The sequence below is a fragment of the Coptis chinensis genome, chromosome 7 (genome assembly GCF_015680905.1).
Source record: "Coptis chinensis isolate HL-2020 chromosome 7, ASM1568090v1, whole genome shotgun sequence".
In the NCBI taxonomy this organism is placed as follows: domain Eukaryota; kingdom Viridiplantae; phylum Streptophyta; class Magnoliopsida; order Ranunculales; family Ranunculaceae; genus Coptis; species Coptis chinensis.
In genome coordinates, this window is record NC_141462.1 from 4,380,629 (window position 1) to 4,395,957 (window position 15,329).

Below are 15,329 nucleotides of genomic sequence, written 5' to 3' on the forward strand. Positions count from 1 at the left end.
AAGTTTAGAGTGGTCGAGCAAGTCTATGAATCCAAAGTCAGGAGATTGTTGAAGTTCAATATGCATGCTTGCCGTTCTTCGAGAACTCATTAGGCACAATGAATCCCTTTTGGCTCTCTAGGTATTGTCCCCTTTCATACTATTTCTTTCCAATATTAGGTGTTTAATTGAATTACTTAATGATATCTTGGAGGTTTGTTTAATTGTAATTACTTAACGCTTTAATGTTATATATTTTTATCTTGGAGTTGTAACTCTTACCTTTGTACCTTGCTAAGGAAGCAATAGGTATAGGTGGGACAAAAAAGGATAAGTTGGCTAAGGCGTGATAATGTCTTAGCGCTCAGAGAGATGGCTATATGCCCTTTCTCATGGAGAATATACTGTGATACTTGGCATAAATCACTTGAATTTGTTTCTTATATACTAAGACTAGAAAATATTTTTGTAGAAACTTATCTTGAAGGAATCTCAGTCTCAATCTAAATTTAGGAAGTTGTTTGTATTTAAATGTGTAGGAGTAGGACAAGAGATGTATCACTAATTCACTAGAGAAATTTTGAGCTTTTGGAGGAGAAATCCTTTGGAAATTGCTCAATTCTTGATAAAATAAGTGGTAAAATGAAGTGTTACCACTATAGAGAGTATAGACCCTAAACACTATTAAAAGTTGGCTAAGCCTCTCTGTGCTCACCCAGATTGTGCGTTAAGTGCTTCACCGGTTGTATTTTATGTTCTAAATTCCAATAAATTAAGTTATATACACTATAACGTGATTATTGAGATTAATTCATGGCTTTGACAAGTGTATATTAATTCAAGTGAAATGATATTATGATGAATACTTCCAAGTGTGTGTGGTCTGTCTTACTATATGTTCTGCAGCTGTGTGTACTTGGAAATCTTTGCCCAGAGATTATTGAGGAAGAAATAGTCATAGTCCCATCTATCAAGGTTAGACATATATTCTTCCAACTCAGTTAGACACAGTTTGATATACATGATTAGTATACAGATAGTAGTAATTGCAAGACTACATATCATGTAGATTTTGGTAATATAAATAATTACATGCATTTTTGTTATGTACGTTAGATTGGATGTCATATAGAATTTAATAAGATAACGAAACATCGACTCAAAATTGTAATTCATTTCATTAATCTTCTTTATTTACATTGTACTATTTATATGGTTTTTCAATAAAAAAATAAATAATAAACAGATTTTTTCAATATTAAATAAACAATCCTTTACATGATTTTGAATCATGTACACTGCAGTACTCTTTATAAATCATCCAATCCAATGACCTCAGTACCCCACTAGACTCACTCACCTAGCTAGCATTCCTAGCGCCAATGACCCCAGTGACCTTGCTAATAAAGTTATATGTATGGACATCATCAACATTGCACACAATCATTAAATGACCAGAGAAAAACAAATCCGAGGGAATCAATAAAATTGCCCCTTTGTACCAAAACAAATAAATAAAACTGGCCCCTTTCCTTACAAGAATGATGTTAGAGGTTTTGCAATGGGAGCGTTGTTTATCGAAAATAAAATAAAATAAAAGGTTTTGCAATTTGCAGTTTTGCACCACCCCACCAGCTTAATAAAGATATGGTAAGAACACATGATTTCATACCAAGGAAAAGGAACAAATATGATGTCATAGTATCTCTTAAGAGGATTTTGTGGACCCACACCATGATCCTTTTGCTTTCATCCCAAAGCATTTTCTTCTATTTGTAATAAAATCCACTCCTCTATAATCTCACCACCTTGGATTTATGAAGTTGAGAGAATCAAATTGAAACCCCCAAAGACTTATTATTGCTTGTTCTCTTCTATCATTACAAATAAAAAAGTAGGTCCCTTGCTTGCTACCTAATTTAGATATCAACTTGGAAAATGAAAATTTGAGAGATTTGGGATGATATCTGGTCAGATCTTGCTTTCTAGGCTGTGGGATTCTTGTGTGTTGTGGGGGTAGTATTTCAACTCATATTCTTTCTCATCTTCCCAAAGAAAAAACCAACCACCAAAACCACTAAGCCTTTCTTCTTCTTCTTCTCCTTCTTTTATTTATTTTGATCTTCTAGCACTATAATGGGCATGGCAACAGAAACTCAATACCATGTTTTAGCAGTTGATGATAACTTCATAGACAGAAAGTTAGTTGAGAGGCTCTTTAAAATCTCATCTTTTCATGGTACATTTTTTTTTCCCTTTAAGTAAGAAAATAATGATCCTTTTTGTGTTGAACACTTGAATGTATTGATCCTGATTTATTTTGCTTTGGGTCCCTTTTTATTTTTCTTGCAGTTACAACAGTGGATTCTGGAAGTAAGGCTTTAGAGTTCTTGGGATTGGTGGATAATGACCATGTTAACAAAAGCTCATGTCCACCTTCTGTTCCTTCAGCACTCCATCAGGTTAATTTAAATCTGTTTCCTCTTACTATTCCTTACATAGTTACATGTTCCAAAAAGGAAAAAAAAAAGAATGTTCAGTCTTGTTAGTTCTGTTCATTTGATACTTAGATTTTGTTCTACCAGGAAATGGAAGTGAATCTGGTTATTACAGACTACTGTATGCCTGGAATGACAGGATATGATCTGCTCAAAAAAATTAAGGTACACAGGCTTTAAATCTTTAGCTATAAATGATAATGTTTCCATCTTAGGAATCTTATTGTTCAAGTAAACTTTATAAGATTCTTTCTCATTTGCATTAAAAACAATTGCAGGAATCTTCATCTTTAAAGGACATACCAGTTGTAATCATGTCATCTGAGAATGTACCTTCAAGAATTAGCAGGTAAATATACTACTTTTAGACTTTTAGTTATGTATCAGAGAAATGCTATTTTTGTTACACTTTGGAACAATTTGAATGGACCCATACTTCAATAATACTAGAAAATAGAGAAACCAACCCCTGATGCTGATATCTGTTATTAACGTGGAATTCTATGATGGGTATTGTTCAGATGCTTAGAAGAAGGTGCAGAGGAGTTCCTTCTGAAACCAGTGCAGTTATCTGATGTCAAGAGACTTAGACCACATCTACTAAAAGGGAAGTCAAGAGAACAAAATCAACTAGAAGCAGTACAAGAAGCACAAGAATTACAAGTACAAGAACAAAAACAAGAATTACAGCCAGTACAAGAATTACAAGTACAAGAAGAAGAATTGAAATTAGAAGAAGAATTGCAAGAGCAATTAGTTCTACAAGAATCAGAACAACAATCAACACAGCAATCCAATACCAAGAGAAAACCCGTGGAAGAATTTTCCCCTGAGAGGACAAGGCCAAGATACAATGAACTGACAATGATTTGATTAGAATAACTATTTCATCAAATAATTACATTATAATTTTGTTTCCATGCTTGATAACATAGGCTCAAGAGAAAATGTAGATCCCGAGAGAGACAGGTTCATTGCAATGTAAACTGGGGATCATCTGTATAGACATTTAGCATTCATTCCAATTTTGTTTAATAGATATATATTTTAATATTCGATCCCAAGTCCGCAAAAAAGTCAAAAGATAGAAGAATGTATTGGTCAGTCCTAGACGGTTGACTTTGGTGATGTCAAAAAGTTCAGGGTTTTCACACCATCCAAAGGAGATCAGTAACGTGTTTGCCCAAGTGATTTGTAGCGCAACATTTTCCATTTCATTTTTTTTTTTGAAGGTACAGAGGTAGAGAAACATATCTGCTGGCACTTAGAACAGTCGGAAGTCCAAATTAGAAGTCGTTTTTCATATATACTTATAATATTCATTTCAAGCAAAGCAAAAGATTAGCTTAGTCGTTTAATTTCAACCATGCTGATCGGAATATTCAGCTCTGTAAACTTAGGAGGCCCTCATAAGTCGTCCGGCTTACTAAGGGAAACCAAGGAAACGCTAACTATGAAGTTGGATGGGTCACAGCATCAATGGACTTGTGAAGGTGCTGATTAGAAAACTATAACTCTGAAAGTGTGTGTATTTGACTTTAACACCAACAACAAAAGGTCCTCAAGTTGAGGGTTATACAGTTATATAGCGTGTATGCGGACACGCATTCCAATAGATTCTCCGCACGACGATGTGGGTTTATTTTGTTTTTGTCCAAGTATATCAACAGCTCAACACACTTTGCCGACCAAAACCCAAAAACACGCTTGCAACTGTGCAAGAACAGACTTTTGATTGCTGGTGTTGTAGAGTTCTAGACATTTAGCAACACAAGAGCCTGATATATTGACATCATCCAAATGTCCAATGTATCGGACACCTTAATTCTGATAGATATAGATTGTGAGTATATTGTAGAACAAGAGTCCAATATACATTTTGCAAGCGCACACAGCTCCAAATGTTTTTATTCATTAATGATGATCGTGAAAGCACCCACATTGTTGCATATGCTCATAAATGAGTTCCAAACTCCAAAGCAAGGAACAAAATATCGTCCATATATTCCGATATATCACTAATATATTTCATTTTTTTGGTACACCAACATCGATATATATCCACCGAATATTGAATCTTTTTTTTTATATATATATTGGAATTTCCGATATAATAATATATATCGATCAATATATATGATATAAATTGTTGACTTTTGATCGATATTGTTGATTTTGACTGATATATTATCGATATTTCTAATATAATCGATGATATTTCTAATATATCGACATACACAATAAAATTTTGACTGGTCACAAAAAAATTAGATATAATCCGATATATATTGGTTTTGGATACACCGATATATTCACCGAATTCGATATTTTGATCCTTACTCCAAAGTATATTTCCAAATCTCCTGTAACACATGCTCATGGTCTCGGGGCAGCTCAAATAACCAAATCCAGTATTGAATTAATTTGCTAGCTAGGTGGACATATTCTAGTGGTGGGCTCATGGGCTTGAGACAACCCTAAATTTGGGCCGATATGAAAGTGTACGGCGATCACAAACAACTGACAAACACACACTCTCTCCTCCAAGTGCACTCTTCTTTCTTTCTTTCTTTCTTTCTTTTAAAAAAAAAAAGGGCTCTGCAATATTTCATTCACTCAGAAGCTTCCCAAAAACAAACACAGACTCGAAATTTATTTAATTTTCCAAATCTTTTTAATGTTTCAAATTTTACTGCTATGTGTTTTTTGTCTGATCACCTGCTATTGTTTTTTTGTTTATTTTAATGTGTTTTATTATAGTTGAATTGGTAGGTTTATTTTAACTTTAGGTTTTTTTAAAAAACAAGTTTGTGATATTTTATTCACTGAAAAAAACGTAATGTAAAGGTAAACAAATGGTATGTTATTTTTTACTTTTCCAAATTTTTTTAATGTTTCAAATTTTACTACTTACTAGTTTGGAATAGTTGTTTTTTTGTTTAAATTAATATTTTAGAATAGAAAAATTGGTAGGTTTAGTTTAATAAACACTGCATTCAATTATTAACTGATTGATCACTGTCTTGGGTTTTTTTGAAGTTAGGTTTACTACTTACTAGTTTGGAATAGTACCACAGACAAATTGTATTGAGAATAGAAAAAAGGTTAGTAATAAACACTGCATTCAATTTTTTTGGACATATTAATCAGTGGATACATATATAGGCAATGTGAATGGTAAAGCAAAAGGAATGAGCAATTACACAGAAAGTAAAAAGCATTTTTTAGTAACATCTTATTCTTCGAGTGTTGATCCTTATTAATTAATAAAGAAAGTGGTAGAACAGTGGAGACAGGGAAAAAGACAGAGAGAGAATGTTTTTGGAGAGAACGGGAAGAGAGGAGGGGGAAGGTTAGGGTGTAGGACGGTTATAACTGTTATTTTACCTATTTGGCCTTAACGCTACCCCAATAGTCCCAATAGTCCAATACCAAGTGCAATACCAAGTGAATTAATGACACATGTACCTCGAAAAAGCTTCAAAATTCTGAAAGTTAGACGATTAGTCCATCCTTCCTTATTATATAGATGATAAAATTTTGAATGCATAAACCTTTTTTTTTTTTTGTTTTGAAATCAAGTTTTTTTGAATTTCATTCAAATTCTTACCCTCTATGAGAATATTTTTAGATTAAAAACATTGATATTAGAGACGGTGGATGTATTAGAAATGGTAACCCTAGAGCTTGTGTTATAGTTATATTGACAATCTATATCTATCAGAATTAAGGTGTCCGATACATTGGATATTTGGATGATGTCAATATATCAGGCTCGTGTTGCTAAATGTCTACAAGTCTACAACACCAGCAATCAAGCATATTGAGTCCAGGGACTCAATATATGTATTTAAATAATATATGGGTGACAACATGGAAATCCCTCATCATTAGAAAGCCAACAAAATGGTATAACCACTAGAAAAACTATCAATGTTGTTCGAATTTGAAAAAACGGATGTACTAAGAGGTTGATTGTGTTATTTTTTGTTTGGTGCAACGGGACTATATCGCGTTTCTTTGCTTTGCCTATTTTGTCTACCAATTTTAACTTTTATGCCCATCATTTGTTTGAAGAAAAATATTTTTCCTTGAAAGAAGTCTCTCAATCCAGGAAATGTCTCTAAAGAGATTGAGTTCATTCCTCATTCCCACCTCGAGTTTCTCCACTTCTCACTACTCATTTAAAATTGGTCATGTTTTGAACAAGTCGAGGTCATTTACAGATTCAGACCTGCTCGACTACGCAAAGCTGACTCAGGACTCGAACCCTCTGCATTTTGATTCAGAATTTGCTCAAAGATATGGTTACAATGATAGAATTGTTCATGGGATGCTCATAGCCGCCCTCTTCCCTCAGATTATAGCCTCTCATTTTGTAAGTTTTAATTGGACTTTCTTTAATGTTTTTCTTGTTCGGCATTATTTTTATTAACCTCGTTCAACTGTTGCTGCAGCCTGGAGCCGTATATGTTTCACAAAGTTTGCAGTTTAAGTTACCGGTTTATATTGGAGAAGAAGTTGTTGCGGAAGTTAAAGCTCTTAATATAAGACCAAACAAGGACCGATACTTGTACGTTTCGCTCTCTATATATAGTTATTCTGTTAGTAGTTTTGTTTATTTAATTGATTTTTTAAAATGTTTTTCCTATAGGAGTAAGCTTTCCACGAAATGCTATAAAAATGGGGAGCTCCTTTGTATTGATGGTGAGGCCGTGGCTTTGTTACCCACTCTAACCATGGATGTGGAAGGAGAGGAATCTTTGTAATTGACGAAAGAGGTGAATGGTCAAAACATTAATGTATCTATACTCTTCTCAATCAATTTATTGCCTTTTGTTAATTGAAATTATATATACTTTTTTGTTTTACATCATTTGCCAGTGTTTGAGTACAAACACCCCGACAAACAATGTTTAGAAAGATATAAATTATCCCACTAGATGCAACCCTTAAAAACACCTCCCCCAGAAAGCTAATTCAGACATCAGAATTTGTACACTAGTGGTAGGAAAATCCAAACAACTCTCCCTCTCGATCTCTCTTCTCTTCTCCTTGCCCATCAACTTTTTATTTTTCAGGCATCTTGTTGGCTCTTATCTCTCTTCTTGCTCCTCTTTTTCATTGGTTTATAGTTGAGATTGCTATATTGTCATTTATTCAATCATTCATTTGTAAGTAAACAATTCCATCGATGGAATCATTCACAATGAAGGTGCAGTCCTTAAATATGTCATTCCTTTAAATTCTGTTTGGGTTTCTATATAAATCAAAAGCTTAAATTCCTAAGAATTTATTAACGCATTTCAAGTTAATGTTCAACAGTTTGATTCATCTCAATCAGAGCATCTAATTTAGGTTTTTTTGGCAATTTTATCATTTTGTTTGTTTTTAACTTTGCAAATCACAATGATAGGATAAACATAATTACTATGAAAATATAACATGACGCACCATTCTCGTTTTAGATAAGTCTTTGGAAATAACTATAACAACCAGCAGAGTTCAATTTTGGCATTTTATTTTTAACTCGATCTCCTAATTCAAAACCGCCCACTTACTTGTTATATTGTTTTGTAGATTGAGGTGGAGGATTTGGTATATAGCTTGCCTGGTTGTGTGAGTTGGTGAATATAAAAATCACAAATGGTGAACCCTAGTTCAATCTCCTTATTCTTTTGCCACCTCTTACACGAAAGAGTGGAATGAAGCAACTTCACTTACGGTGTATCAAAGAAGAACTATGCCTTGATTATTTGGTTTGTAGAGGACGAAACTGTTGTAATTAATGTTTTACTTCCTGGCACTGTGTTTTAGTGAACAATCCGAAAAAACTGCCAGTACTTGACCAAACATTTCTTTGGTTGGGTTTCCAACAGAGAATTACAAAGTGTAAGTTTTTGGCAATTTCTTTGGAGGTGCTGGATGTTTATTTTCTAATCGTTTTGTTACTATATGATACGGATATCCAAATACAAAGGTGAAGTTTCATTTTGTTCTAGAGAACAGAGTATGGGAGCTAGAAATGCCTGAGGTTAGAGGATATTACTTGTGGGGTTCTCATACTCATAATCAAATTACTGCAAACAAAATACATAGTTAATGATTCCATGATTCCCTTTGAAACTGGAGTTGAATAATCTTTTGTCTCATTGATTTCACTTCTACAAGAATAATACAAATAAAAATGTAGAAAAAGGTAAAGAAACTCTGAGACTTATGTTTATTGTTGTGCCTTTATTTGAAGAAAAATTCAAGAGTGGATTGTTCTTGATTATGCTATCTTTAATTCCTTTATTATGCTATTTCCTTGTAATTTTCATTCTGCATATGTGGATGCGGTTTCAAACCCATTTCTTCAATGTATATGGAGAATATCACTTCATTTCGTTTAAAGAGTCAGTTTGAACTTTCAAGTCTTTTTGGATTCAGTACAGCTGTATAACAAATATTGTTCCTGCATAAATCACATGCCTCTGGCAGAACCATGACATATCTTTCAAATGTACTTTTATACCTTTCTGCTGGTCGTTTTTTTCTGTTGTATTATGCTCAACGATTCTGCTTATACCTATTGGAGTTTAAACACACGATATCAAGACCTGTTGGCCTATTTAATGACAAATAAAGCATTTTGTAATCCCTTACCATCTTGCTGTATAATGGGATTACGGGTAATTTGGAACGCCATTATTAATGTATACTTTTGGAAATTTTGTTGTGTAAGTAGAACGTTGGTATTAAAAAAAATTATATCAAAGTGAGGGCAATGGTGGACTGCTTCAAAGTATTGTTCTACCACAGTATTAACCAGTCTAAACAAGGTCAGATACAAACTTCGCTCAGAGATATGCTTTGTTGTGTTCGAAACTTCTAATGCAAGGGGTCTAGCACTTTTTTTTTTTTTTTTTTTTGGTAAACACACTATATATGCATCTATGGTGCTGCATCCACCTAATAATTACATTGACTTAGATCATACTGCTGTAGCCTTTGTAACCAAATTGGTGATTTCTTGTGCTTCTATGATAATATAACGGGCTGTCCTCCCGATGTTAGCAGCTAGTATTCCAAAAATCAGCTACTGTCTTGCAATCAGTTTCTAGTATTAATCTCTGGTAGCCTAGAAAAATACGATGCCCATTGGGTAGTAAGTAATTTGAGCCCCCTGCTCTCTTCCTCCTCGGCGCCTCGTCCACTTGTTCTGGTTGTGCCTGCTGCTAAGAAAAAACCATTGTCATCACACAAAACATAACCAATACCAATAGGTTTACATTCCGAAAATAAAACAATATCCACAATAAGTTTGATATAAAACCAAAGTGGAGCAAACCAATTATTGTTTCTATGTAGAAGGGGGGGGGGGGGATGGTTGTGGTGGGTTTTTATATTGTTTCATGAGGTGTAAAGATGTGAGGTGGGCAGCTGTGTTGGCAATATCTGGCAATATCAGTTGGTAAGGCACTTGTTTTTTTTCGAGAAAATAAGGGCATTTCTTTCTTTCCAAATGGACCAATATATGGAAAGGCTAGTCAACTTCCATTCCTCTAACTACATGCCAATTAGGTAGTGGTTTAAACCAAAGGCTAACAAAATTCTCTCAATCCAGGAAATGTCTCTAAAGAGATTGAGTTCAGTCCTCGTTCCCACCTCGAGTTTCTCCACTTCTCACTACTCATTTAAAATTGGTCATGTTTTGAACAAGTCGAGGTCATTTACAGATTCAGACCTGCTCGACTACGCAAAGCTGACTCAGGACTCAAACCCTCTGCATTTTGATTCAGAATTTGCTCAAAGATATGGTTACAATGATAGAATTGTTCATGGGATAATCATAGCCACCCTCTTCCCTCAGATTATAGCCTCTCATTTTGTAAGTTTTAATTGGACTTTCTTTAATGTTTTTTATTTGTTCGGCATTATTTTTATTAACCTCGTTCAACTGTTGCTGCAGCCTGGATTTATATGTTTCATTTAAGTTTGCAGTTTATTTACCGGTTTATATTGGAGAAGAAGTTGTTGCGGAAGTTAAAGCCTTAAAATAAGACCAAACAAGGACCGATACTTGTACGTTTCGCCTCTCTATATAAAACCATTCTGTTAGTAGTTTTGTTTATTTAATTGATTTTTTTTAATGTTTTTCCTATAGGAGTAAGCTTTCCACGAAATGCTATAAAAATGGGGAGCTCCTTTGTATTGATGGTGAGGCCGTGGCTTTGTTACCCACTCTAACCATGGATGTGGAAGGAGAGGAATCTTTGTAATCCCCGAGTTGAGCAATGGTGAAAACATGTAATGTATCTATACTCTGTCAATCAGCTTAGTGTTTGGTCATTAGTATTATCTCTTTTTATAGAATACCTATGTTTTTTGAAGTAGTTATCCGTGGTTCAACCAGTTAAGTCTAACAAAAATGTTGCAAATTTGGTGCAAAAGTTTGCTGCCATTCGAAATCTGGAAAATCTTATGCATCCTTTTGGGAAGGAATTTTGAACTAGATACACCTATCAACTACAACACATCCCTATTCCAGGTTGAAATCATCCCATTTTCTCGCTCAAATTTACCTAGAAAAGTTAAAAGGCAACAAGCGCAACATACACTGCAAAAATCTGCAGGTTGTTTATCGTAATATCGTGTCTTCTGCAGTTTCACGTCATCCTTTTATTGCACAAACATCTGCATAGAACATATTGCTTATTGCGCCAATGTATGATACATAATCAATGATACTTGCAGATGTTATAAGGAAATAACAGACCCATACTTCAATAATACTAGAAAATAGAGAAACCCCAGATGCTGATATCGGTTATTAACGTGGAATTCTATGATGGGTATTGTTCAGATGCTTAGAAGAAGGTGCAGAGGAGTTCCTTCTGAAACCAGTGCAGTTATCTGATGTCAAGAGACTTAGACCACATCTACTAAAAGGGAAGTCAAGAGAACAAAATCAACTAGAAGCCGGTACAAGAAGCACACGAATTACAAGTACAAGAACAAAAACAAAAATTACGGCCAGTACAAGAATTACAAGTACAAGAAGAAGAATTGAAATTAGAAGAAGAATTGCAAGAGCAATTAGTTCTACAAGAATCAGAACAACAATCAACACAACAATCCAATGATTTGATTAGAAAACCCATGGAAGAATTTCCCCCTGAGAGGACAAGGCCAAGATACAATGAACTGACAATGATTTGATTAGAATAACTATTTCATCAAATAATTACATTATAATTTTGTTTTCCAATAACATAGGCTCAAGAGAAAATGTAGATCCCGAGAGACAGGTTCATTGCAATGTAAACTGGGGATCATCAATGCATTGGTCAGTCCTAGACTGTTGACTTTGGTGATGTCAAAAAGTTCAGGTTTTTCACACCATCCAAAGGAGATCAGTAACTTGTTGGCTCAAGTGATTTGTAGCGCAACATTTTCCGTTTCATTTTTTAAAGGTACAGAGGTAGGGAAACATATCTGCTGGCGGACTTGGAACAATCGGAAGTCCAAATTAGAAGTCGTTTTTCATTTTTACTTATAATATTCATTTCAAGCAAAGCAAAAGATTAGCTTAGTCGTTTAATTTCAACTATGCTGATCGGAATATTCAGCTCTGTAAACCTAGGAGGCCCTCATAAGTCGTCCGGCTTACTAAGGGAAATCAAGGGAAAACGCTAACTATGAAGTTGGATGGGCCACAGCATCAATGGACTTGTGAAGGTGCTGATTAGAACATTACTCCACGTTTCGAACAGAAACAACTCATTCATACTTTTTAAGAAGAAATTAAAATAAAATGTATCAAAACACAATCAGTAAGAGAATACACAAAACTTAGCAAGACAAAGTACAAAAAATGTCTTGTCCACCACTCTGTCTAAGGCCACAATCTAGACACATTTTCTCCCAGGGTAGCTCTATTTCAATAGCAATATATCAGAAGATGAAACTATAAAAGAAAGGCTTGTTTCATGGAAGATCTTATTTCAGACGACTCTACCATGGCCATCCCTCCCCCACACAAAGACAGACCATTAGAACATAGTATATGTACTAGTATGGATGAATAGTAGGTGGCTCAAAATGTCTTGGCACAGATCAAAAAGATTTCACATAAAATGAGATGGCCGGATTCTAAAGGGACTTGTATGTGGTGGCCAAACTTAATTTACATGATTAGCATTTCACTTTTGATGCATGGTAATAACTAAAAATTAACAAGCTCAAAATCAGTCAACCAACTATAAGATTGGTAGAAAGATACCTGAAATCGTGACATTTTTAGAAGTGTTAGACGATGCAGAAATGTGCTAGTATGAGCAAAAGAGGAGAATGAATATTGTTGATATGATCATCTTATTTTATGCCTCACAACTTCACAAGAGTAGATTATGAACTTGGCAAATGTTCTATGTTACACATTTCAAAGCTAACACATATAAAGCCAACTCGTACTTACTCAACTCAATACTCTAATGCCAAAAACCGAAAGCCGTGTGTGTCATTTGAAACAAATAACCTAACCTTCTCTTTTGTAAAAAAAAAACACAAAACAAAACAAAAACAAAAACAAAAACTACGCCTCTCCAATACGCTAGACTGATTTTTACAAAAATGTTAATGGATTATTTGACTTCTCACGATTATCGAAAAAATATATATTTGACTTCTCACAACAAATTATTCACCGAAAAAGACTCCTCAACAAAACAAGGAAGTTTCACTTCTAATATTTTCTTGAGATTCTTTTTCCAAAGAAGAAACTCACAACTCTTTAATGAATCTACTAATTCGATCTATATACCTACAGGATACAAGTCTACAACATCATGACGATCTTCATGTGTTCATATCATCAAAGAAAGTAATGCAAAAATATTTTGAGGATGATCACATGGCAATACAGACAATTGATACTACTTTTTCTTGAGACAGAGTATTTGTCTTTTGTAGGGGGGTGATATCCTCATAAAGTTATCATGCACGCGTGGAGCATAAGCGAACTCAGGACATCAACCTCCAAGACCGACCTGTGAGCAGCTCCCTTGTGAACACACATGTGCACAGCATAAGCGAACTCAGGACATCGACCTCCAAGACCGACCTGTGAGCAGCTCCCTTGTGAACACACATGTGCGCAGCATAAGCGAACTCAGGACATCAACCTCCAAGACCGATCTGTGAGCAGCTCCTTTCATGTAGGTGGTACGAACAAAGATGTCTCGGTACGAACACATGGCCGGAAACAGAACGTCTCGAATAAGGTCACCACCAGGGGTGATCATTACCAAAATCTTACTTGTACTTCCCACCACCGGGAAAATGTGGTTTACCGCGCCAACTCCCAATCAACATCTAACTTATAATATAACCAGCCCAACACTCATTCACGATCTCCACCTTTACATCGCAGTGCAAGAGACACACGCGTGTCTCTCCGATTGACATTTCCTCGAAGCCTATAAATACCACCTATTTGAACTACGCCGGACTGATTCCTCTCCCCTGGAAAAGAGGATACGTAGGGCGTGAATGGCGGGTCCTCCAAAAAATCTCAACTCTCTTCCCTCTCCCTTCGCAAACACTAAGGAAAACCAAAAGCTCCTTTACATTGGTGTCGCCCTGCGTGGTTTCGACATTTGAGAAATCACGCTTATCCTAACTCAAAAATCTACAATTCTCAAGCCCACGAAGCATGGTCGACCCGAAGGCTCGGGTTCAAAACCTTGCGAACAACCGGGTGTAACAAGCGAAAGCATTTCCTTGCTCGGGCAAGAAAATGCTACTTTATTTGTTCAAGTTGACGCTTTTATCAACAAAGAACCGGTCGGTAATGTTGCTGAAAACGGCATCAACGAGGTTAATCAGCAGATTAACGAATTGTCACATAGAATAGGCCAGAGTGCAGTCAGAAAGGATGCAACCCAAATTGTTCAAAAGATGCTCAAGACATACCGCGCGTCCCCGTTCACTGCTGACGTTCTCAGTAAACCCTCTTCTCAAGATTTTATCTAGCCACGCTTCCCCATGTATGATGGCAGCACCTGCCCCGGTCAGCATGTGGCTCGATACATTCAAAGTTTGGCCCTTTACAGTTCTTCTGAGTTTGATCATCTTCACTGTCGACTCTTTCCGGCCAGTCTCAAGGATGACACACTTGATTGGTTCTTCTCTCTCGAATCTGATTCTATTAAAACTTTTGAGCAGCTTACTGACCTGTTTGCTAGCCAATAAGTGCACAACAGACGAAAGAAGGCAGATCTTGATTCGTTGTTCCAGTTATCATTCAGAGAAGATGAGACCATTCGCCAATTCTTAGGGCGGTTCAAGGCTGAACTGTTGTGTATGGAAAGCAGATTAAAAGAATCTTTTGCCACACTGGCATTTTCTAACGCCTGTCGAGTGCGTAATACCGACCTCTCCAGATCGCTAATGAAGGAACGCCAAAAATGCTAGCCGAACTATATGCCCAGGTTGACAAGTATATCAATAAGTTGCAAGAAAGTTTACAGTCTAGTGGTTTAGCCGAGAACCAAGAGGTAGCAGCGATCTCTGATCTTACCCCGCGTGCCAAAAAGCAATCCAGGTCGCTGGCACCAAAGACAGGAACCCGACAGGATAACAACAGAGAATTCGCTGTCTTGACACGCTCTCCTAGTTACATCCTCGACAAGATCCGGCGAGCCTCGTACTTCCGCCCAGATGTGAAACAACCAGTAGATCGACCTGACAAGCCATATTGTGCATTCCACAAAGCCAAATGTCATGAAACGAATGCGTGTTGGGGGCTTAAGCACTATCTTCAAGACCTTGTCGAAGCTGGTCACATTAAACAGTACACCAACATTC

At 35.8% G+C, this 15,329-nt stretch overlaps 2 protein-coding genes and 1 long non-coding RNA gene across 3 annotated transcripts; all 3 read left to right on the top strand.

Moving 5' to 3' along the window:
• The first annotated feature begins 1,698 nt into the window (after window positions 1-1,698).
• Window positions 1,699-3,533, top strand: RR3 (response regulator 3). The gene is made up of 5 exons (XM_086575127.1): window positions 1,699-2,218; window positions 2,332-2,441; window positions 2,565-2,642; window positions 2,756-2,826; window positions 2,999-3,533. The coding sequence occupies exons 1-5, from the start codon at window positions 2,116-2,118 to the stop codon at window positions 3,348-3,350; spliced, it is 714 nt and encodes a 237-aa protein (XP_086431253.1). The 5' UTR covers window positions 1,699-2,115; the 3' UTR covers window positions 3,351-3,533.
• A 3,022-nt stretch (window positions 3,534-6,555) lies between these two features.
• LOC147485382 (3-hydroxyacyl-[acyl-carrier-protein] dehydratase FERN, mitochondrial-like) lies at window positions 6,556-7,263 on the top strand. The gene is made up of 3 exons (XM_086575128.1): window positions 6,556-6,855; window positions 6,935-7,050; window positions 7,132-7,263. The coding sequence occupies exons 1-3, from the start codon at window positions 6,595-6,597 to the stop codon at window positions 7,244-7,246; spliced, it is 492 nt and encodes a 163-aa protein (XP_086431254.1). The 5' UTR covers window positions 6,556-6,594; the 3' UTR covers window positions 7,247-7,263.
• A 2,783-nt stretch (window positions 7,264-10,046) lies between these two features.
• LOC147485383 (uncharacterized) lies at window positions 10,047-11,925 on the top strand. Its single transcript, XR_015203242.1, has 4 exons — window positions 10,047-10,350; window positions 10,432-10,544; window positions 10,627-10,769; window positions 11,326-11,925. It is a non-coding gene; the product is annotated as an uncharacterized LOC147485383 (long non-coding RNA).
• The last annotated feature ends 3,404 nt before the right edge of the window (window positions 11,926-15,329 follow it).

Coding starts and splice junctions, on each gene's coding strand:
- RR3 (XM_086575127.1), top strand. CDS start 2,116: ATGGGCATGGCAACAGAAACTCAATACCATGTTTTAGCAGTTGATGAT. Junction 2,219..2,331: donor TAAAATCTCATCTTTTCATG/GTACATTTTTTT, acceptor TTTTTCTTGCAG/TTACAACAGTGGATTCTGGA. Junction 2,442..2,564: donor TTCCTTCAGCACTCCATCAG/GTTAATTTAAAT, acceptor TTGTTCTACCAG/GAAATGGAAGTGAATCTGGT.
- LOC147485382 (XM_086575128.1), top strand. CDS start 6,595: ATGTCTCTAAAGAGATTGAGTTCATTCCTCATTCCCACCTCGAGTTTC. Junction 6,856..6,934: donor AGATTATAGCCTCTCATTTT/GTAAGTTTTAAT, acceptor CTGTTGCTGCAG/CCTGGAGCCGTATATGTTTC. Junction 7,051..7,131: donor CCAAACAAGGACCGATACTT/GTACGTTTCGCT, acceptor TTTTTCCTATAG/GAGTAAGCTTTCCACGAAAT.